Source organism: Barbus barbus (assembly GCF_936440315.1).
Source record: "Barbus barbus genome assembly, chromosome: 45".
Lineage (NCBI taxonomy): Eukaryota > Metazoa > Chordata > Actinopteri > Cypriniformes > Cyprinidae > Barbus > Barbus barbus.
The window spans coordinates 26119253-26142580 of NC_136723.1; the positions used below are offsets into that span (position 1 = coordinate 26119253).

The 23328-nt window shown below is 37.1% G+C and overlaps 1 protein-coding gene across 3 annotated transcripts; it reads right to left on the bottom strand.

The window, feature by feature from the left end:
- Positions 1 to 628: 628 nt before the first annotated feature.
- LOC306864215 (TIP41-like protein) lies at positions 629 to 7867 on the bottom strand. Of its 3 annotated transcripts, none has more exons than XM_079408050.1 (8): positions 7411 to 7867; positions 7055 to 7233; positions 6508 to 6687; positions 3924 to 4023; positions 3725 to 3856; positions 3553 to 3648; positions 3396 to 3458; positions 629 to 1785 (listed from the first exon to the last, which is right to left on the bottom strand). In XM_079408050.1, the coding sequence occupies exons 2-8, from the start codon at positions 7165 to 7167 to the stop codon at positions 1663 to 1665; spliced, it is 807 nt and encodes a 268-aa protein (XP_079264176.1). In that variant the 5' UTR covers positions 7168 to 7233; positions 7411 to 7867; the 3' UTR covers positions 629 to 1662. The 3 variants fall into 3 exon arrangements, with proteins under 3 accessions (XP_079264176.1, XP_079264175.1, XP_079264177.1); XM_079408049.1 differs by having other exon boundaries at positions 7324 to 7454; XM_079408051.1 differs by having other exon boundaries at positions 7337 to 7449.
- Positions 7868 to 23328: the final 15461 nt, after the last annotated feature.

The following is a 23328-nucleotide window of genomic DNA, read 5'->3' on the forward strand; positions in this document are numbered from 1 at the left end:
ATCACGCCACTTCACTCTTCTGCCTTTATTTGGCATCTCTGTGGAGGAAAGATGCTCTAAATATCAAACAAACATTACAGTATGAAAACTCTCGCTGTACTTCTGATCACACTGGGAAAAAGTGCTGTTCTTCATCAGTATTTTTGTCTTGAAATACAAAAACATACCGAGGAAGATATTTATTTAGCAGTGCATTTTAGACCTTAATTTGTGGCAGGAAGAATTAAGACTTCTTAAGGCATTGCAGAAACTTAATAATTAATAATGAATGTAGGTGTGACCTTCGATCTGGCTCATCATGCAATATCACTGGAGTATATCTTCATTTCTAATTGATCTTTGTGTTTTAACATGTTTTTCTTCTACCTTTGCATTTAAATTTGGAGAAGTGAATTTTAATATATTTTGATATAATGCAAACATTTATTTCAAGTTAGATTTTTGGACACTTTTGTTTTTGTCCATTAGAGCTCTGTATTCTTTGAGCTCATGAAGTTGCTTTGAGACGCAGAAAAATGTAATAAATTGAAATTAAATTACAAAACGCAACTGATGATTTGACATTTGATCACTACAATCTCGAGGCAAAGACTGCCAATATAAAAATGAAAATTGTTTTTACAACGATTACGATCCAAAATAATGCGTTGTTTATTTTTCAAAACTGCCTTAAAGAACCAGACATGTTTAATAGTCCCACTGAGCTCGTCGACATATACAGGAGCAAATAACTGACTCGTTTAACATGCAGTGACTTGCCAACACAAACCCACGTGCACGGACACCGGTGTCACATTTAAAGCACTCCGGGTGAAAACCTTTAAAAAGCGTTCCGGGATTACTGGCAACCTCCATGATCTCCAAGAGATTTCAGACAAGCATCGGGAGTTTCTCGTTAAAATAGTTTTTCTCAATTGCTAACACACAATTCATGAAGCAATTCACCATTTTCTCAAAAGTATATACACACAATCTCAGAACTACACACCAACTTGTAGAAACCTCAAACAGTCGTGTCAAAATCAAGAATATATTCTCTTCTGTCATAAAAAAGCTTTAGCCACAGCTGAAGCAGAAAAACAAACAACAGACACGGAGCACACTAGAGATCAGATCAAATCACTGACTAAATCCTCTTATTGTGAATCAGGAATTATTTTACAGCTCAGTCTCTCACAATATACAGCATAATGCAGAAGCGCAGATACTGTAAAATACAATGAGCGTGAGGAAAAAATCATTTATCACACTACTGTAAAGAGATCACTAGAAATACACTAGAAAAGTTCAACACCAATGAACTGAATATGAAATGCCAGACAATGCAGTATACTGTCATTTAACGCACAGTAAATCTGAACATGTTTACAGTTTTGAGAAGCGTGTCTTTGTTTAAAGAACTAAAATTGTTACAGTGTGTCAAAAAAACTGAACTATAAACTGTTACTTTGTTTCAGCATTAGTTCATTCTCTTCACCTCTAGACATATTTCTGAATCCAGCAGAATCATTTCAAGGATTTTAATGAAATCTTCCCCAATCATACAAGCATCAGCTTCAGATTTAGAGTCTGTGAAACAGCAGCTGGACGGTACGAGACGTGAGGCTCCAGTGACGCGCCGCGGCTCCGGGTTCGAGTCTTTAGCGCTCTGCTCCGCTCGCGTCAGTCCGATGATCCTGTGTGTGTCGCTCGCTCTGGAAACTCCAGCTTCTCGCACTCGATGAGCTTCAGCGGCAGGTGCGGGGCGACTTCATTGGGGTCTGTGTAAACGGCCGGAGGAACGTGCTGCAAAGTCAAGAAACCACCGTCAGTGAATAACTCTGTGACGGAGAAAATCCTCTCCAAATCAGACACGTCACTGTTAACCTTCTGCTGCTGCTCGTACTATAATTTAGTTTGATAATTTAATATTTTTCATTTTAGATACTAAATTATATTTATGCAGAAAGTATAATTCATTAATTACCTGTTAATCGCTTTTTGTGAATAGACCTGAAAATGATATTAAACTGGTGCAAATCTAGATTGTTTTGGAGCGCAGATTTAAGTTTGGTCTCTTTTCAAAGAAGACACTTGGCAGATTATTGTGGAAAAGTAAACAGATGATAGATGCTTATTGTAATGAACAATGCACAAAAATACTATTTTCAAATTTTATATGAATTTTTTTTCAAAACCTGTTTTACATTAAAACATCTACTAATAAATCTAAATAAGTTGTGTTACAAAATTTGTGGTTTATCTCATAAAATGAGCTTTTATTTGGCCACAGTAGCAAACGTTTCCACTAGCTGCGGTTCGCTTTCAAATCGGTCATGTTTGACAGTGAGACTCTTTTTTCAGGACCATATGTGTCCCTGCAGCACAAAAGCAGTCATCAGTAACACAGGTATATCTGTAGCAATAGCTAACAATACATTGTATGGATCAAAATTATACATTTCTCTTTTATGACAAAAATCATTAGGATATTAAGATCATGTTCCATGAAGATATTTTGTAAATTTCTTATCGTAAATATATCAAAACTTCATTTTTGATTAGTAATATGCATTGCTAAGAACTTCATTTGAACAACTTTAAAGGAGATTTTCTCAATATTTAGATTTTTTTGCTCCCTCAAATTCCAGATTTTCAAATAGTTGTATCTCAGCCAAATATTATCCGATCATAACAAACCATACATCAATGGAAAGATTATTTATTCAGCTTCAGATGATGTATACATCTCAATTGACCCTTATGACTGGTCTTGTGGTCCAGGGTCACATATAACCCTTTTCAAATCATGTCCGTCTTCACATAGCACAGCGGTTCTCAATTCCAGTCCTCGCGCCCCCCCCGCTCTGCATATTTTGCATGTCTCTCTCTTAGTTAACACACCTGATTCAGATAATCTTCTTTTAATCTTAGGAGTGAGCTCCGTGCATGAACTGTGTTCCGATTGACATGGTCCCTACACAGAGTTCATTGCGCCCTACTCCCTGAGCAGGGGAAATCCGTTGAAGTTTATTTCACTTCAGAACATTCATTCATGGATTTGCGCTGTGCAACGTCTTCACACACGGACGACTGTGACATCATATACCTCTGTAAATATATACAATTTAAATTAGTCTCTCGCACACTTCAATGCACTTTGAACGTTCGCTTTGAACTGGAATCATGGCAGAATATCCTTCGCAGGGCACTTACGTTCAAATAGAACAAATGTCTGAAGTGATAAGAGAAACATACAAAATGTGCAGAGCGGGGGGGCATGAGGACTGGAATTGAGAACCGCTGACATAGCAAGTGCCAAAACAAATTTTCATATCATTCCAATGAAGTATAAATTCAAAACAAAAACACTGTTCCTGTCAGAAATGACTGAAGAAGGTAAATCTCTCGCTCACCTGGAGGTCTGACATTTGACTTTCCCGTGTGCTGAATTCTCGAAGCATGTGGTTTTTTCCAGCCTGTTTAAAGCAGTGCAGAGCAACCAGGTTTAAAACATGCTAAAATCATACGGTATTCTCTGTTTTCTCGACAGGGTGAGCGAGTGTAACTTGCCTCGTGATACAGACGCGTGTCGTTTATCCTGATCAGCACTCCATCCACTCTCAGGAAGAACCGCAGCAGGAGGAAGAAGCTGGTGGGCATCACTCTCTGAAACAGCAGACATCATCTTTCACACGCAACCGGCGATGCAACAAGACGAGAAGAGGAACCTGATGAAACTCACGATCTTCACGCTGATCATAGACACGCCGTGATCGTGCAGCTCGTCCTCGAACAGCAGCACGTCCTCGAAGAACTTGATCTGCTCTCTCGCTCGCAGCTTCTCCATGTCGATGCGCTCGGCGGTGGGCTTCACCTGCGCACAAGCTCAGTCTGAGTCAGAGATCAGCGCAGGATAGCGTGAGTGTTAAAGCACACCGTACCTGGATCTGCAGGTGCTCTCCAAGTAAAGTGCCCCTGTAATCCGTGGTGTAGGTCCAGTCGTAGCGCTTCACCACCTCTTTAGACGCCTCCGACTCGGCCCTGCAAGACACCAATCAAAGCATCTCTCCAGGTGAATAAAGCCTAAAGTATACTTTACTTTTTACACTATGCTAGCGTATGCGTACAGTGCGTGTGATGAGAATTGTCATCAGAATAGTTCGTGCACCAGTGTTAATTTCGTTGACGAAGACTACGACGAAAAATATTCGTCAACAAACCTTTTTTCTGTGACTAAGACGAGACGTTGACGAGCTAAAACTAATATTTGATGATAAAAACTATGACGAAATTTATGCGCGTCTTCATTAACAAGACGAGACGGGACTAAAATGTTATTTGAGGACTACCGGACATTCAAAATAGATAGGCTTAATTAACTGTCTTGTCTTTCAAAATGTGCGTCTCTGTCATTGGATAAGGTGCGTTTGCATGGCAGCCGCGGTGGACGGATAGGCTACCAAAACGCGAACTAGCGATCTGAAACAATGGCCTCAGCAACCGAAGGGTTAGGGAGTGGGTGACCAGATGTCCCGTTTTTTCCCGGGAGTCACAATTCATTGTCGATTAACTTAAAGTCAGTGAAGGTGCGATAGGCGGAAACGCGCTGATAGAAGTGTTTTCTCTCGCGCGCGCGCCACTTCTTCAGTTCTCATACAGCGCGCGATCAGTTCTCAGTGCTCAAATACACACACAGCAGTCCACATGTCTCTCATGTAGAGCATCTCACGGAAATACAGTCCGTTATGGTTTAAGTGAGCTTAAACAGGTGGGTGAAAACTGAATGTATGTCAGTAGGCTATTACATGCATACCTTCCGTCTTAAATGGACAGCATTCCTAATTATCTGTCATAAATGTTAACCAACAAAAGATGTTAAATAAATGTATACTTGTTAAGTAAACCTACTGTATCTGAAAAATAAGTTTAATTTGTATCTCTACCAAAAAAGGAAAATTTATTCCAGTTTTTCCAAATTCAATCCTTGATTCAAATTTCTCATAACTAAGCTTAATTGATTTGGTCTAAAGACAGAAGAATTGATGACTATTTTTGTTAGATAACTACATATAAAATAGCTACCAAAATAAATGTTGGTAACTGCAGTTTGACTAAAAGTTGACACAAATGCAATGACTTTTCGTCGACTAAAACTAGACTAAAACTATGAAAGACTCAAATGACTAAAATGTGACAGACTATTAAGCATTTTCATCTCAAGATAAAGACTAAGACTAAATCAAAAATGCCTGCCAAAATTAACACTGACGTGCACTAGTGTTGGGCAATGTGCTTAATTTTCATATCGTCCTGTCTTCAGCCAGTGAGATCGCCCATACACGATAGTATCGTGCTAATTTATTTGATTATTGATAGTTTTCACGTGACGTCACACCCTTATAGGAACATCCACCTGCTTTGCTCCACTGACCAACAGTTATTTTTTACGCAGATTGCATTAAGTAGTAATGTAGTAAAAGGCAGATATTAAAAGGCGAAATTCAGTATACACCTTAGTGATAATGTATATTTTGTACAGACAAGCAGATGAACCCAGAATATAAACACAACGTGCAAAGTTTCACATTAAATGGATTCCCATAGAAAACCATTAGAAGGAAAACACTGAACCATTAAGCGGACTGCGTTCATATTCTGGCCTCATCTGCTTGCGTGTGTAAACTACGCATCATTAATATAGAGATTACTGAATTTGATGGTTTAATATTACTGTTTTAAATATATTAAGGCACTGTACGTGTTTTTACAACGTTTTGTCGCACTGTTTATGATTGAAATATTGCCGCGGGTGTCTAACATGGATTGCAAATGGCTAAAACTGGCATTTTGTTCACATACCTTGTTTTATTCTTTTGAGAGGTGATCTAAATATTTGCGGCAGTGAAACCGATGGAGAATTGACAGACTTGTCCTGCAGTTCTGTGGATGTTTTGCCCTCCAGGTCTTCGAGCCGGTCACGTGACTGAAAGCTATGAATTGATTTACTTCGTTTCATTGCCGGAAAGAGAACAACTCCAGCGTAAGGCTAAAAGCAGCCTAATGTTTTTAATATGACTGAATTTGAATTTAACGTAATAATTGATTAGAAACATTGTAAGTTACTAATTATAATGCTTACATTTCCTCAGTTATTCAAAAAGCAGCTACAGAAAACAAGTGCACTGAATTTGTTTTGCACTAATCAGTTGTTCCACTGGTCCAGGCCATGTTTCACAGTAGAAAACGAAACTAAAGACAACAAAATAGCAGAGACTGAAACAACAGACTGCAGCATTGACGAGCGCTTGTGTGAGAGGCTTATGAGATAGCAGCAACTTTAGTTTAAAAGAGTACAAAGACGTTTTTATCGTTCATAACGTCTGGAGAAAAATAGAGCAGACATTGGAATAAATAGGAAGCTTTCTAGAGCGTTTGTGTCGCACATTGCCAAATGAAGTATACTTTGAAAAGCTGCACAAACACGAAGTATACTTTGGGCTGAACACGACGTTTCAGCGCGTTTACCTGCTTTCCTGCCACTCCTGTGCACAAGCCACTTTCACAGAGTCCTGCATGTTGTTGACACGTTTGAGAGCGTCGATGGCGTTGAATTCGATCCCGAAACCATCGGCGTGCTGAATGCGCAGCACATTGTCACCAAACAGCATCTCTGGGAGAGCCGGCATGTTCATGGTCTCTGCTAACCTGCAACAGAATCAGACTCACTTCTGACACAAACATGTCACGATTCGGTTTCTCACTTCATCGGAACGGTACGAAACTCAAAGGTTTTGGCACTTGCTATGTGATGATTCAAAAAGCATAAACGGTCCTTATAAAAACACCTGTAGTGCATCGCTCATCTCGCACCCAAACAAAACTTTAGCAATAATCTGCTAAGAGAGCAATGGGTTTGTGCTCCAAAGCATTCAAGATTTACCACAGTTTCAATTGGAAATGTCATTTTTAGGTTTATTCTCAAAAACAGGTAAAAATGCATTGTAACTACTTCATAAATATAATTCTGTACTCTAAAATCAACCAGAATTTCTTTGAAACGAGATGTTTTTACCTCTCGATGTCTTTAGACTTCATGATATGAGTCTTGGCCGCGGTGACAGTCCAGCACCCGAAGCTGAAGTCCTGTTTACTGCTCTGAAACCCGTGAGAAACCAATGAAGACATCCTGCAGACGAGCTGAAGAACACTCACAAGATCCGAGGAAGAACAGAGACAGAAATCTCCAGCGGTCTTCACGTAAGAGACAGAAACAACACGCTTTCAGATGTTTACAAGAAGCGCTCCGTTAAATAGTCTTTAGTTGGTCAAAAGAGTCCAAACCTTGCACACATACATCAGTGACTTCAGAACTGCTGAACACACATGAGTAACATTTATAAACAGAACACAAACATAACAGAGTCCCACCTCGTATCCGTTCCCATGTAAGTTACCGAGCGCAACCGCGAATTCGTCCCGATGTCAAGCAAACAGTAACTGCCGATAGTTCCGTCTATGATAGTGGATGCATTGAGTCTGGAAGCTGTGGCTGCGTCCGAATATGCCTACTTCTCTACTATATAGTAGGGGAAAAGCAGTAACTTTAGGTGGACGAATAAGTATGTCCGAAACCTCAGTATTCATAGACGAGTAGTCGAGAAGTTCCCGGATGTCCTACTGCTTCTGCCCAGATTCTTGAGTAGTGATGTTACGTTCGTGAACGAATCGTTCTTTTTGAACGAATCTTTTAGGTGAACGAATCATTCTCGTTCACGTAATCCATTGACTCATATTTCTCGTTCACTGAAATTCCCCCCTCCACCGCAGCGCGCCGCCATCGCGCGCATGCGTAGCTCTGGACCGTTTCATCTGTCAAAGAATGACTAAACCTCGAGCCAATAGCATTCGAGTATGATACGAGGACGGAGCATGTGATTTGTTGAATCTAGTGAACGAATACGCCCTTCATTGAGTTGCTTTGAGTTAATGAGTTTGAAAGAGTCAAATGAACTGTTACATACATACATCTCGTCTCATTATTACGTTCGTCGTTCGAACAACTGGTTCTTTGTTTTATTTTTTTATATTATTGTTTTATTTATTTATTTATTTTTTTTTATTTATCATTTTGTTTTATTTATTTATATTATTGTTGTTTTATGTTTGAACAGTTACATACTTTTAAATAAAAAAAGAGATTATGTTAGTCATGTCATGCACTTTTGTTTGTTTAAAAACTGTGAAACATAAAAAAATATGGCAGTATTGATTATTTGCGTCACGTCATCCCATCTCATTTGCGTCACGTGACTCACGTCAGCAAATAGCATTTCAGCTCGGGTTTAGAAGGGGCATGTAATTGGTTGGATCGAACGAACGAATATAATAGCATCATTGACCGAGATGGCTCTGTTTTGAGTCTGAACGAGAGAGAGATCTCCCGTTCGTGAACGAATTGAACGAACTGGTAGCTATACCCAGTTCGTTGACCGGGTAGGTCGGCCATTCTGTCAATCTAGTTCATCAATCAGCAGAAAGCGGATGCAAAGCACAGGTATCCGTACTGTGCACGCTTGTTTATATTCATATTTTACATACAGAATAACTCCTCGTTTAACATAATCTCAGATTTGAACGTGTAAATCTCTGCCTAAACAATTAAATGTTAACTAGCCTAGTATGCAAACAAATAAAAAACACTTGTGCTTTGGTCATCCGAAAAGAGTGTAATTTAAAAGATAAAAAGAGTAATGACTTTGATCACTTATTTAGACTTATTTTATTCATTTAATGAGAAGGGCACACTTTTTAATGAAGCCAAATCGGTTTTTATTTTGTAACAAGTAAATACGTTAGTTGAACAACACATTTTGCCGCACATGCTGACGTATTTGTGTAATATGGAAAAATGGTCACTGAACGAATTAGTGAACGAATCTGAACGAATCATTTTGGTGAACGAACGAAAAATGAACGAGTCTCTGGAAAGAATCAAAATTTCCACCACTATTCTTGAGTGTTCATCCGACGAACACTTTTTTTTTTTATTAATGCTTGAACAAATACAGAACAAAAGCGCCAAGGGTATACATACAAATAAAAATAAATAAAAAGTATATATTAAATATACATGCATGTATAAAGTCAACAAATAAATTAAAATAAAATAATGAAAGGCCTTACTAAATCACAATAAATTAAATATACCAAATAGATACACAGCTTTTACAGCTTTTTTGTCAGTACTCTCCTTAATGGTGCTTATATAGATATCTAATTCCTTAAGTACCACAGAAAAAAGAGGCTTCTGATTGCTAAATTTACAGCGATGAATATGAAACTTAACAAGTATAATCAGGAGATTAATTATATAAGCCTTATTTTGAAACTTCTTGTCATAGCTCAAAAAACCAAATATTACATGTTCATATAGTAAAATAAAATTGCACAAAATTTTGTCATTTATAAATCTAGAAAACTCCCACCATAACCTCGTTGTATATTGACAATGCCAGAAAATATGAGGTACCGTTTCAGGGTGTCGTGAACAGAATGAACAATTTACATCTATATCTTCAATAAATCTGTTAGAAAATGCTTAACAGGGTAATATTTATGTAATATCTTAAATGAAATTTCTTTAATTTTATTTGTAATGAGATATTTATTAGGTAATACCCAAACTTTCCTCCAATTAATATTTCTGATAAACTTAGACCAATAGAAAATAACACTTGGCTTACTAACTATTTCTTTTTGAAACAATAAACGTATAGCCTTATTATTTTTTTTCCTAGATGAGAAACAGATTCTGCCACAGAAAGTATCAGTAGGGTGAAGTAAAGAAGCATGTTTAGAGTATGAAATACCTCTACATAAAGACACGATACTAGAAGAAATAGCTCCAAATACAGAGGCATATTCTTTTGGGGTTACAGGGAAATTAAAATATGAAAGAAATTCATCATAAGTCATTAAATACCCCTGAGAATTCAACAACTGTCCTACCAAAAGAATCCCTTTATCAAACCAGGCTTTCAAAAATATACTTTTGTGTTTATACAGAATATTACAATTATTCCAGATATAATATTGGTGTGGAGAAAAATTGTGCTTGTAAATTAACTTCCACCCCAAAAGTAGTTGCCTGTGAAAAGCTGACAATTTAACAGGCAATTTTTCAATTTTGTAATCACACATTAACAAAAATGAGAGACCTCCAAGCTGGTCAAAACCAGTTCTAGATACTGAATTCCACACAGAAGAAGGGTTTTTCAAGAAATACTTCAACCAGTTCATTTTGTGTTATTTAAGATTGAAAAATCTAAATAATCAAGACCTCCATTTTTATATGAATTAACTATCACAGATTTTTTTATATAATGCACATGGTTTTTCCACAGAAAATTCAAAATTGTTTGATCAATTATCTTATTTATTTTACTTTCTGAATGAATTGAGGAAGCAACATAGGTAAGCTTAGAAATGCCTTCCGCTTTAGCCAGCAGAGCACGACCTTTAAGAGATAAATCTCTCTGTAACCAGATATTAAATCTGCTCTTTACTTCTTTGACCACATGATTCAAATTAAGTGAGATTCTGTCCTGTTCATTTTTGGAGATAGTCTTACCTAAATAGACTGGAGCATCCTTTACAGGAATGTTACAAATGGATGTGTCATGACAACTCTTCAAGGCAAACAGGTCACATTTTTGTAAATTCAAGCAAAGACCCGAGGCACTAGAGAAAATTTCTATATTTTTGATAGCCGACTGAATTTGACAAGCATTTTTTGAAAAAAGAGCCGTGTCATCAGCCAACTGACTTATCAGGACACTTCTCCCTTCAAGTCACTTGATTTAATAAAATGACTAAACGCCTGAGCAACAATAAGAAAAAGATCAGCTGAAACTGGGCAACCTTGCCTCACACCTCTTTTCAGATAAAATCTCTGAGTGGTGCCTTGACTTAATTTTACTGAACCATTGCCCCCCACATAAAGAGTTTTCATAGCATTGCTGAAATAGCGCCCAAACCCAAAGCGTTCTAAACAATAAAAAATAAAAGGATGCTCGACGGTATCAAAGGCTTTAAAAAAATCTAAAAACAATATAAAACTATCATCTTTAATGAGATCAGAGTAATCAATAAGATCAAAAGCCTGATATTATTAAATATATGTCTTTTCCTCATAAACCCAGATTGATTTTCATCAATTATTGAATCTAATACTAATTTGAATCTTTGAGCAAAAACAAGAGCAAATACTTTGTAATCATTATTCAACAAACTAATAGGTCTCCAATGATCAATAAGCAGTAAATCTTTCTTGAGTTCAGGAATTAAACAGATTACACCTTGAGTCATGGTTGTAGGAAGTTCAGAGCACTTTAAACTTTCAGAGAACACTTCAAAAAGGAACGGGACGAGAATCTCAGAAAACTGCTTATAGAATTCAGCAGTAATTCCATCACTACCTGGTGATTTATTACATTTCAGACGTTCAATCGCATCCTTAATTTCAGAAATAGTAATTGGGGAATCACAGAATATTTGGTCCTCTTGACTAATTACATTTACTCTTCCTAAATGCTTACAAAAATTTGACATGCTAGGCTCACTAAATTTAGATGTGTATAAATTGGAGTAATAATTATAGCAAAAGCTAGAAATTGTTTCAAAGTTATCTGTAATAGATCCATTAATATTCATTTTGGAAATAGAATTGAATTTAGCCCTAGACTTTTCAAGTTTAAAAAAATAAGCAGACATCTGCTCTCCATGCTCTAACCATTTTTGTCTCGATCGAATATAGGCTCCCTGCGCTCGCGTCCTGTACATATCATCAAGCTTATTTTGTAGTTCCATTAGGAACTCTCTGCTCATCTAATAAAGTATCAGCAGGAATACTGGATAAAGATAAAATCTCCTCAACAGTTTTCTCTTCCGTGTGACGCTTTGATTTAGCTATTGTACTACTAAATTTTCTCAGATATTTTCCAATTTCAAATTTTAATAATTCCCAATTACATTTAAACAATCCTTCACTTTTGGCTTTGACCCAATAATAATTAATTAGTCTTTCCATTTCCTGTTTAACTTCACTTAACTTTAGCAGAGAGCTATTCATTTTCCAGTATGAGTGCTGCCTGTTGCAGTTTGCATTTGGAGAAATATTAATTTTAATCGAAATAGCTTTATGGTCAGTTAATGGAGTTGCCATTACATTAACTTGAATATTATTCTTATCAAAATTATTAGAAACAAGCCAAAAATCTATCCTGGAACATCTAGAGCCATCCTTATTACTCCAAGTATACATAATATCATTTAAACTTTTTTCTCTCCATGTATCAATAAGATCAAACCTGTTCATAAACTGCTTTAAATTAGAGTTTAAATTTGAGGGTCGTCCAGGTGGCCATCTATCAATCGATTCATTCAAAACAACATTGAAATCACCTCCTAAAATTAAATAAGCATCAGGAAATTTATATAGCCAATGAAGAAGTCTCTCCTCTAACAAAAATAATAACTGGTCATTGTCTGATTTACTATTATATCCATAAATATTCACTGAAACTTCTCAAAATTAAACAAATGAAGTGCCCATTTTCATCACATTCTGAATTCAAAACTTCACCACCAAAATTATTTTTCAGACAGGAGACCCCAGCTGAGTGTACTGATCCATGAGACAACCAAATATCGTTGCCCCATTGTGAACGCCAAAAATTCACATCAGAGGCAACCGAATGAGATTCTTAGAAGAATACAAAATCAACATTAAACCTTTTAGCAAACAAAAACAAGGCCTTACGCTTGACATGTTCTCTTAAACCCCTGGCATTCAAAGAAATAATAGAAAATGACATAAACAACTAACTCTAAAAGGAAAGAACAAAGAAAAAAACTTATAACCTAATTAAACCTATGTAGTTATATGAAACTAAGTTTGGCAAAAAGGTCAAAAATGTGACATAGCACCATATAAAGACTTTTTAGTGCAAATAAGCCTCTCTTATTCAAAACAGAAAAAACATAAATTTTTGGTAACGCCAATAAAGTTTCTGCTCCATCCATTAAAACAAGGTAAAGTTATATCCGAAAATTGTCATGTTATATAAACATATAACTCCAACCAATTAAAGGTCAGTTCAGAACGAATCAAACAGTAGAGTCTGATTTTATCTCAGCTGGTGAGAGTAACTTCACCTTCCCCCTGGTACAAAGGCTCTGGCTCCGACAAAATAAGCCGTCTTTCTAGCCGCTCGAGCCTTTTGAACTTCCGGCCATTACTTCATTCTTCTTTCGCGGTCTCCTTTCGAGAAGTCCTCCCTAAACTGCAGACCTTTGTCACGCAGAAAAGAAGAATTTCTGGCTGCCTTCCAAATGGCATCTCTGAAGGTACGCGTAGAAAACTGGATTATGGTAGCTCTAGGCCTACCACCTCCACTGCCCTGTTGTGGTTTTCCGAGACGATGAACAACATCGACAACATCTGGAAGTTTTTCTTTTTCGCTGGGAAGCACAGCCTGACAAATCCTGACGACTTCAAGACGGATGTTTCCATCAGCCACCTCCGGGATACCTATGAGCTTCAGGTTGCGCCGTCTCATGTAGGTTTCTAGATCATCCATTCTTCTTTGCATCTGACTAATCGGTTGTTCAACCTGAACCACGCGTCGCTCTAGGGACATCACCTTCGCTGCCACGGACTGCAACTCAGATGTCACAGCATCAACTTTTCCATTCAGATCGGAGATCTTTTGCTCTATTGTGTCCGAGCGGCAGTTGATCAGCTGCATTATGTTGTCTAACTGAGACGAGACATCAACATTCATATTTGCAATGGCACTGGCCTTTTTCTTAGCAGCTGGTGACTTGCTTGGAGTAACGTTAACAGGGAGAGCTGGAAACTCCTCTTCGGCCAGGCTAAATGAATCCTCCTCGCTCATAGAGGCAACATAGTCATGCCCACAACTAACGCTAACGAGTGAGCTTGTAGCTTCTGAGTGAGCCGAAAGTCTTCTCTTACGAACCATGGTGAGGCAGAATGCAGTCGTCAATAATTAAAACAAATCGTATTAACCAAATGAAAAACCGAAATAACTACATACAGCTTATTTAGCAACAGCTATAAAGAAAGTTGGTGCAAGCATTCAAAACTGCGTCCGCTCAGGCTGCCATCTTGGTCCCGCCACATTCACGAACACTTTTCTATCCCAGAAGCCTGCGCGAGAGGATACGTCATCATCACGTGACGGAGATCAGCGATGCAGGTGTTTACAAATGTGAGTATTATCGATCAAAAACACGGTTACATGTGTTAAAATCGCATTTCTTGAGCTACTGTATAGTAAACTGTTGATTTGCTGAAGGTGTAAATGCTAGACAGTAACGTTACAGTATATTTGTATAGCTCCAGTAAACACAAAGTGCATTTACATAAACCTTAAACATCTTAAAGACCAATAAATGTCTATTTAATAAGAGACAGGAAAATATTCTAAAAGAATATTCAAAGGCTCTCAGTGAGCTGAAAACCTTTCAGTTACTGAAATAAATAAAAAATGATTTTAAATCTTAAGGTTTCGTTTATTTTAATTATTGTAATTTCAAACGAAGCTGTTACAGCGCTTTTCTGATTCTTGATTTCTGTGCATTTGATGCAGAGCTTTTGTGCTGGAGCAGCTGACCGCGGGATTTGTGGGAAAAAAAGGATAACACAAATATAAAGTCTGACTGCAGCAGTGAGGGACGTGATGGACGGCAGAGACAGGTGAAGCTGGACACGGTGGTCTTCATCAGAATAAAGCTGCAGAACTGGCTCAGCTGTGTTGAGATGCTGTAGGATGTGGGGTCACTGCCTGTAAATACATGATTGTTACAATAATGCTTTTTCATGTGTTGTTGACTTGTTTAGTCATGGTTACTTTTATTTACATTTTACTCATTTGTTCATGTTTCCTGTTGTCAGTAAATAAAATATAATTGTTTCATTAACATATGCATTAATTCATTACGTGACTGAAAATTGAGATGTATTCACCATGGCTGCATTTGTCTAGTGTACAGTCATGCATAGCTATGGCATATGAAAAAGAAAATTTTGCTACATTTTGCTTGTTTCACTAAAAAATATAATGAATTATTGGTCAGCATTTATCATTATTATAGTTCATAAGTGTTGGGCAACCAATGCATTCTGAAGGAATCTTAATTTCTAACTAGTAATACTTACATTTTTTCGAGTGTAAAATCAACAATCCTCTCCAAAGGTAAGATCATTGAGCAGCTGATTAACACCTCCTTTGTGCAGAAATTACAAACATGGAGGAAAACATACTAGGTAGGGTTGTGGATTTATTGATGCTTTGAGATGTTTGTGCGCCTGTCGCTCTTATTTTATTATTATTTATTACTGCAGAATATACAAGCTCAGGGAAAGATGGTAGTTCAAGATTCAAGATTCAAGAGTTTTATTTGTCACATACACAATTATGCAGAGTATAACCAGCAGTGAAATGTAGGTCAGGTCCGCTCCAAGGACAGTGCAATTATAAAGTATACAAATATTAAGAAGAAGTACAAACATAAAATAAAAGATAAGATAAAATAAGATAAGATAGGATAAAAAATATAAATATAAATGTGCAGGTCAGTATGTTGTTGACAAATAGTAATGAGAGGAATGTGCAAAAAATAATGTGCAAAAAGTTGTACAGGGTATTTGAATAGCAGCAATATGAGGTAGAGAAAAATTATGAATAGCTTATTGATATATGATATTTACATGGAGAAAAAATTATGAATAACTTGTTGATATGGTGATATTACATGGAGTCAAGTGATATTATGACACAGAGTTAGAGTTTAGAGTTTAGGAGCCTGATGGCCTGGGGGAAGAAGCTCCTCCTAAGTCTCTCAGTTTTTGCCATCAGGCTACGGAAGCGCTTACCAGATGGTAGCAAAGTGAATAGACAGTTACCAGGGTGATTAGAGTCCTTGAAGATTTTAACAGCTCTACTTTTGCAGCGTTTGAGGTAGATGTCCTGCAGAGAGGGGAGAGCAGACCCTGAGATGCGCTCAGCTAAGCGCACAACTCTCTGTAGTGCTTTGCAGTCCTGATTGGAGCTGTTTCCATACCACACTGAGATGCACTGAGTCAATACACTTTCTATGGTCCCTGAATAGAAAGTTTTCAGGATTGCTGGTGAGACCCTGAATTTCCTCAGCTGTCGCAGATGGTACAGTCTTTGCCTGGCTTTCTTAACCTGTGTTTGGATGTGTGTAGTCCAAGTCAGGTTCTCGGAGATGTTTACGCCGAGGTACTTGAAGCTACTCACCCTCTCCACAGGGGTCCCACTGATCATAAGAGGAGTGTAGGGCTGCTGCTGTCTCTTCCTAAAGTCCATGATCAGCTCTTTAGTTTTCCCCACATTCAGTGAGAGACAGTTGTCCTGGCACCATGATGTGAGTCTCTCTACCTCATCCAAGTATGCGGTCTCATCGTTGTTGGAGATGAGGCCCAGAACCACAGTATCATCAGCGAATTTAACAATGGATGTGGAGCTGTGAGAGGACACGCAGTCATGCGTGTAGAGAGAGTAGAGCAGGGGACTCAGGACACAGCCCTGTGGGGCTCCTATGTTCAGAGTGATGGAGTTTGAGGTGAACTGGCCAACTTTCACCACTTGAGGTCTGCCGGTGAGGAAGTCTTGAATCCAGTCACAGAGTGAGGAGTTTAGGCCGAGGTCAGTGAGTTTAGATGCCAGCTTGATGGGGACTATAGTGTTGAAAGCTGAGCTATAGTCAAGTAGCTTTAACAATGAACAATCATAATGACAAAAAAAAAAAGAAACAACTAATTTGTTTGCGTACATCATAGTATGAGATTATATACACAGGGACAAAAAGATTAAATATCTTTGAATAATGATAAAATTAATATAATCATAATGCATTAAAATTGCATTTGTTTTTGTTATTTATAAGCCTCATGGATGAAACCAGAGGGACATTCAACAAGAAAAACAGGAAAACAAAAGAGATTTAAGCCAGTTTTGCATGTGGATGAACAATTTTGGTTTTTCGTTATAAAAGATAATTTCATTAAGGATGAAACTAGGGTTATATTAGTTGAGTTAAAAATATAAAAACAAATCAACCCAAAATTTGTTGGTTATACTACAATCATAAGGGCAGCTGTTTGTTCAACAAAAAATGAGCAAATTTCATCAGCATCAAAATATTTACAGATAGATGAATTAAACCTGTCGCTCATATCTTTTGTTTTCACACTTATAACGTCATAGATCACATGAAAACGTAAACATGGCGGATCTCATTCATACTCAACGAGATTTGGCTGTAGAGTACGTACTCTTTTAGCGCTCGTTAAGTAAGTACTTCTTAAAAATAAGTACCTACTCATTGAGTAGGCGGTTTCAGACGCAGCCCAGGATTTGCTCCAATCCAGGAGACCTCAGAATCTAGTCGTCCTCAGAATCCGGTCCAGGTTTTGCTCCGATCCATGAATCCTCAGAATCCGGTCCGGGTTTTGCTCCAATACATGATTTATGAAAATGTCCTTCTGAAACACATGATTTTTGAAAACAATTTCCATCTGATATACATGATTTTTGAAAATGATTTCCATCTGAAATACATGATTTATGAAAACAATTTCCAATGTGAAATACATGATTTATGAAAATGTCCACCTGAAACACGATTTAAAAAAACATTCTATCTGAAATACATGATTTATGAAAATGTCCATCTGAAACACATGATTTTTGAAAACAATTTCCATCCGAAATATATAGTTTATGACAACGATTTATGAAAATATCAATCTGAAAACGGGTTAAAAAAAAATTAAAACAAAGTCCAATTTCAGTTGTGCACTGTCCTTCCACTCCTTCTGGCCACTTTCCAGTCCCATTCGGGCCTGGTCCCACGCCCAGGGCCCACCATCTATCCGAGTTCCTTGACTTTCAGCAAATTGAATTATTTCTGGTTAAATTCACACATTCTCCTCTTTAATCATTTCTTTGCTTTAAGCATGTATACATGATCTTATCATGAATCTATGAAGGCCTCATTTGTACTGTGTAGAATCTCTATTTGATCTACCCATACTGATATTAATGTATCATGTCTAAAATAGATTTCCAAAATGTGTTTTATGAATTGTATTTATGAATCTACTACGTTTCTAAGGGTCTTTTTATGAGGGGTATTCTTAAAAGGGTTATATTTTAAGATATGCTTCGTAATTACTTTTCATTGAGAACAAAGAATCATGGGTTAGCCCTCATAATCCAGTTCAGGATTTGCTCCAATCCAGGAGACCTCAGAATCCGGTCGTCCTCGGAATCCGGTCCGGGTTTTGCTCCAATCCAGGAAACTGCAGAATCCGGTCGTCCTCAGAATCCCGGTCCGGGTTTTGCACCAATCCAGGAGACTGCAGAATCCGGTCGTCCTCAGAATCCGATCCGGGTTTTGCTCCAATACATGATTTATGAAAATGTCCTTCTGAAACACGATTTTTGAAAATGATTTCCATCTGAAATACATGATTTATGAAAACAATTTCCAATGTGAAATACATGATTTATGAAAATGTCCATCTGAAACACATGATTTAAAAATTAAAAAATAAATTCCATCTGAAATAAATGATTTATGAAAATGTCCATCTAAAACACATGATTTAAAAAAGAATTCCATCTGAAATACATGATTCATGAAAATGTCCATCTGAAACACATGATTTTTTATAACAATTTCCTTCTGAAATACATGGTTTATGACAACGATTTATGAAAATGTCCTTCTGAACAGGGTTAGGCCTTAAAAAAAAATTAAAACAAAGTCCAATTCCGGTCGTATTCGGAATCCGGTCCGGGTTTTGCTCCAATCCAGGATATCGCAGAATCCGGTCGTCCTGAGAGTCCGGTCCGGGTTTTGCTCCAATCCAGGAGACCGCAGAATCCGGTCGTCCTCGGAATCCGGTCTGGGTTTTGCCCCAATCCAGGAGACCGCAAAATCCGGTCGTCCTCGGAATCCGGTCCGGGTTTTGCTCCAGTACATAATTTATGAAAATGTCCATCTGAAACATGATTTTTTAAAACAATTTCCAATGTGAAATACATGATTCATGAAAATGTCCATCTGAAACACATGATTTTTTATAACAATTTCCTTCTGAAATACATGGTTTATGACAACGATTTATGAAAATGTCCATCTGAACAGGGTTAGGCCTTAAAAAAAAATTAAAACAAAGTCCAATTCCGGTCGTATTCGGAATCCGGTCCGGGTTTTGCTCCAATCCAGGATATCGCAGAATCCGGTCGTCCTGAGAGTCCGGTCCGGGTTTTGCTCCAATCCAGGAGACCGCAGAATCCGGTCGTCCTCGGAATCCGGTCTGGGTTTTGTCCCAATCCAGGAGACCGCAAAATCCGGTCGTCCTCAGAATCCGGTCTGGATTTTGCTCCAGTACATAATTTATGAAAATGTCCATCTGAAACATGATTTTTTAAAACAATTTCCAATGTGAAATACAGGATTTATGAAAATGTCCATCTGAAACATGATTTAAAAAAAAAATTCCATCTGTAATAAATTATGAAAATGTCCATCTGAAACACATTATTTTTTAAAACAATTTCCATCTGAAATATAGCGTTTATGACAACGATTTATGAAAATGTCCATCTGAAACAGGGTTAGGGGTTAAAAAAAAATGAAAACAAAGTCCAATTCCGGTCGTCCTCGGAATCCGGTCCGGTTTTTGCTCCAATCCAGGAGACCGCAGAATCCGGTCGTCCTCGGAATCCGGTCCGGGTTTTGCTCCAATCCAGGAGACCGCAGAATCCGGTCGCCCTCAGAACCCAGTCTGGGTTTTGCTCCAGTACATGATTTATGAAAATGTCCATCTGAAACATGATTTTTTAAAACAATTTCCAATGTGAAATACATGATTTATGAAAATGTCCATCTGAAACACATGATTTAAAAAAAAATTCCATCTGAAATACATGATTTATGAAAATGTCCATCTAAAATATATGATTTAAAAAAACATTCCATCTGAAATACATGATTCATGAAAATGTCCATCTGAAACACATGATTTTTGAAAACAATTTCCATCTGAAATATATGGTTTATGACAACGATTTATGAAAATGTCCATCTGAAACAGGGTTAGGGCTTAAAAAAAAATTAAAACAAAGTCCAATTCCGATCGTCTGCAGAATCCGATCCGGATTTTCCTCCAATCCAGGATACCGCAGAATCCGGTCGTCCTGAAAATCCGGTCTGGGTTTTGCTCCAGTAAATGATTTATGAAAATATCCATCTGAAACACATGATTTTTAAAAACAATTTCCAATATGAAATACATGATTCATGAAAATGTCCATCTGAAACACATGATTTTTTAAAACAATTTCCATCTGAAATATATGGTTTATGACAAAGATTTATGAAAATGTCCATCTGAAACAGGGTTAGGGCTTAAATAAAATAAAATAAAAAAAAGTCCAATTCCGGTCCGGGTTTTGCTCCAATCCAGGATACCGCAGAATCCGGTCGTCCTGAGAATCCGGTCCGGGTTTTGCTCCAATCCAGGATACCGCAGAATCCGGTCGTCCTGAGAATCCGGTCTGGGTTTTGCTCAAATCCAGGATACCGCAGAATCCGGTCGTCCTCGGAATCCGGTCCGGGTTTTGCTCCAATCCAGGATACCGCAGAATCCGGTCGTCCTCGGAATCCGGTCCGGGTTTTGCTCCAGTACATGATTTATGAAAATGTCCATCTGAAACACATGATTTTTTAAAGCAATTTCCAATGTGAAATACATGATTTATGAAAATGTCCATCTGAAACACATGATTTAAAAAAAAAATTCCGTCTGAAATACATGATTTATGAAAATGTCCATCTAAAATATATGATTTAAAAAAAAAAATTCCATCTGAAATACATGATTCCCGAAAATGTCCATCTGAAACACATGATTTTTGAAAACAATTTCCATCTGAAATATATGGTTTATAACAACGATTTATGAAAATGTCCATCTGAAACAGGGTTAGGGCTTAAAAAAATATTAAAAACAAAGTCCAATTCCTGTCATCCTCGGAATCCGGTCCGGGTTTTGCTCCAATCCAGGAGACCGCAGAATCCGGTCGCCCTCAGAACACGGTCTGGGTTTTGCTCCAGTACATGATTTATGAAAATGTCCATCTGAAACATGATTTTTTAAAACAATTTCCAATGTGAAATACAGGCTTTATGAAAATGTCCATCTGAAACATGATTTTTAAAAACAATTTCCAATGTGAAATACATTATTTATGAAAATGTTCATCTGAAACACATGATTTAAAAAAAAAAATTCCATCTGAAATACATGATTTATGAAAATGTCCATCTAAAATATATGATTTAAAAAAAAAAATTCCATCTGAAATACATGATTCATGAAAATGTCCATCTGAAACACATGATTTTTTAAAGCAATTTCCAATGTGAAATACATGATTTATGAAAATGTCCATCTGAAACACATGATTTAAAAAAAAAATTCCGTCTGAAATACATGATTTTTTAAAACAATTTCCATCTGAAATATATGGTTTATGACAAAGATTTATGAAAATGTCCATCTGAAACAGGGTTAGGGCTTAAATAAAATAAAATAAAAAAAAGTCCAATTCCGGTCCGGGTTTTGCTCCAATCCAGGATACCGCAGAATCCGGTCGTCCTGAGAATCCGGTCCGGGTTTTGCTCCAATCCAGGATACCGCAGAATCCGGTCGTCCTGAGAATCCGGTCTGGGTTTTGCTCAAATCCAGGATACCGCAGAATCCGGTCGTCCTCGGAATCCGGTCCGGGTTTTGCTCCAATCCAGGATACCGCAGAATCCGGTCGTCCTCGGAATCCGGTCCGGGTTTTGCTCCAGTACATGATTTATGAAAATGTCCATCTGAAACACATGATTTTTTAAAACAATTTCCAATGTGAAATACATAATTTATGAAAATGTCCATCTGAAACACATGATTTAAAAAAAAAAATTCCATCTGAAATACATGATTTATGAAAATGTCCATCTAAAATATATGATTTAAAAAAACAATTCCATCTGAAATACATGATTCATGAAAATGTCCATCTGAAACACATTATTTTTGAAAACAATTTCCATCTGAAATATAGCGTTTATGACAACGATTTATGAAAATGTCCATCTGAGACAGGGTTAGGGGTTAAAAAAAAATGAAAACAATGTCCAATTCCGGTCGTCCTCGGAATCCGGTCCGGGTTTTGCTCCAATCCAGGATACCGCAGAATCCGGTCGTCCTGAGAATCTGGTCCGGGTTTTGCTCCAATCCAGGATACCGCAGAATCCGGTCGTCCTCGGAATCCGGTCCGGGTTTTGCTCCAGTACATGATTTATGAAAATGTCCATCTGAAACACATGATTTTTAAAAACAATTTCCAATGTGAAATACATGATTTATGAAAATGTCCATCTGAAACACATGATTTAAAAAAAAAATTCCATCTGAAATACATGATTTATGAAAATGTCCATCTAAAATATATGATTTAAAAAAAAAATTCCATCTGAAATACATGATTCATGAAAATGTCCATCTGAAACACATTATTTTTGAAAACAATTTCCATCTGAAATATAGCATTTATAATAATAATAATAATAATAATAATAATAATTCGTTACATTATGACAACGATTTATGAAAATGTCCATCTGAAATAGGGTTAGGGGTTAAAAAAAAATGAAAACAAAGTCCAATTCCGGTCGTCCTCGGAATCCGGTCCGGGTTTTGCTCCAATCCAGGAGACCGCAGAATCCGGTCGTCCTCGGAATCCGGTCCGGGTTTTGCTCCAATCCAGGAGACCGCAGAATCCGGTCGCCCTCAGAACACGGTCTGGGTTTTGCTCCAGTACATGATTTATGAAAATGTCCATCTGAAACATGATTTTTTAAAACAATTTCCAATGTGAAATACAGGCTTTATGAAAATGTCCATCTGAAACACATGATTTTTTAAAACAATTTCAATTTGAAATACATGATTTTTGAAAATTATTTCCTTCTGAAATACATGATTTTTTAAAACAATTTCCAATGTGAAATACATGATTTATGAAAATGTCCATCTGAAACACGATTTAAAAAAAAATTCTATCTGAAATAAATGATTTATGAAAATGTCCATCTGAAACACGATTTAAAAAAAAATTCTATCTGAAATACATGATTTATGAAAATGTCCATCTGAAATACATGATTTTT

Bases quoted from the DNA above. Each gene is read 5' to 3' on its own strand.
- LOC306864215 (XM_079408049.1), bottom strand. The intron at 4,024-6,507 runs GTAAACGCGCTG...GGTGTCTTGCAG, and splicing joins CAGGAGTGGCAGGAAAGCAG to GGCCGAGTCGGAGGCGTCTA. The intron at 1,786-3,395 runs GTGAGCGAGAGA...TTGACTTTGCAG, and splicing joins GTCAAATGTCAGACCTCCAG to CACGTTCCTCCGGCCGTTTA.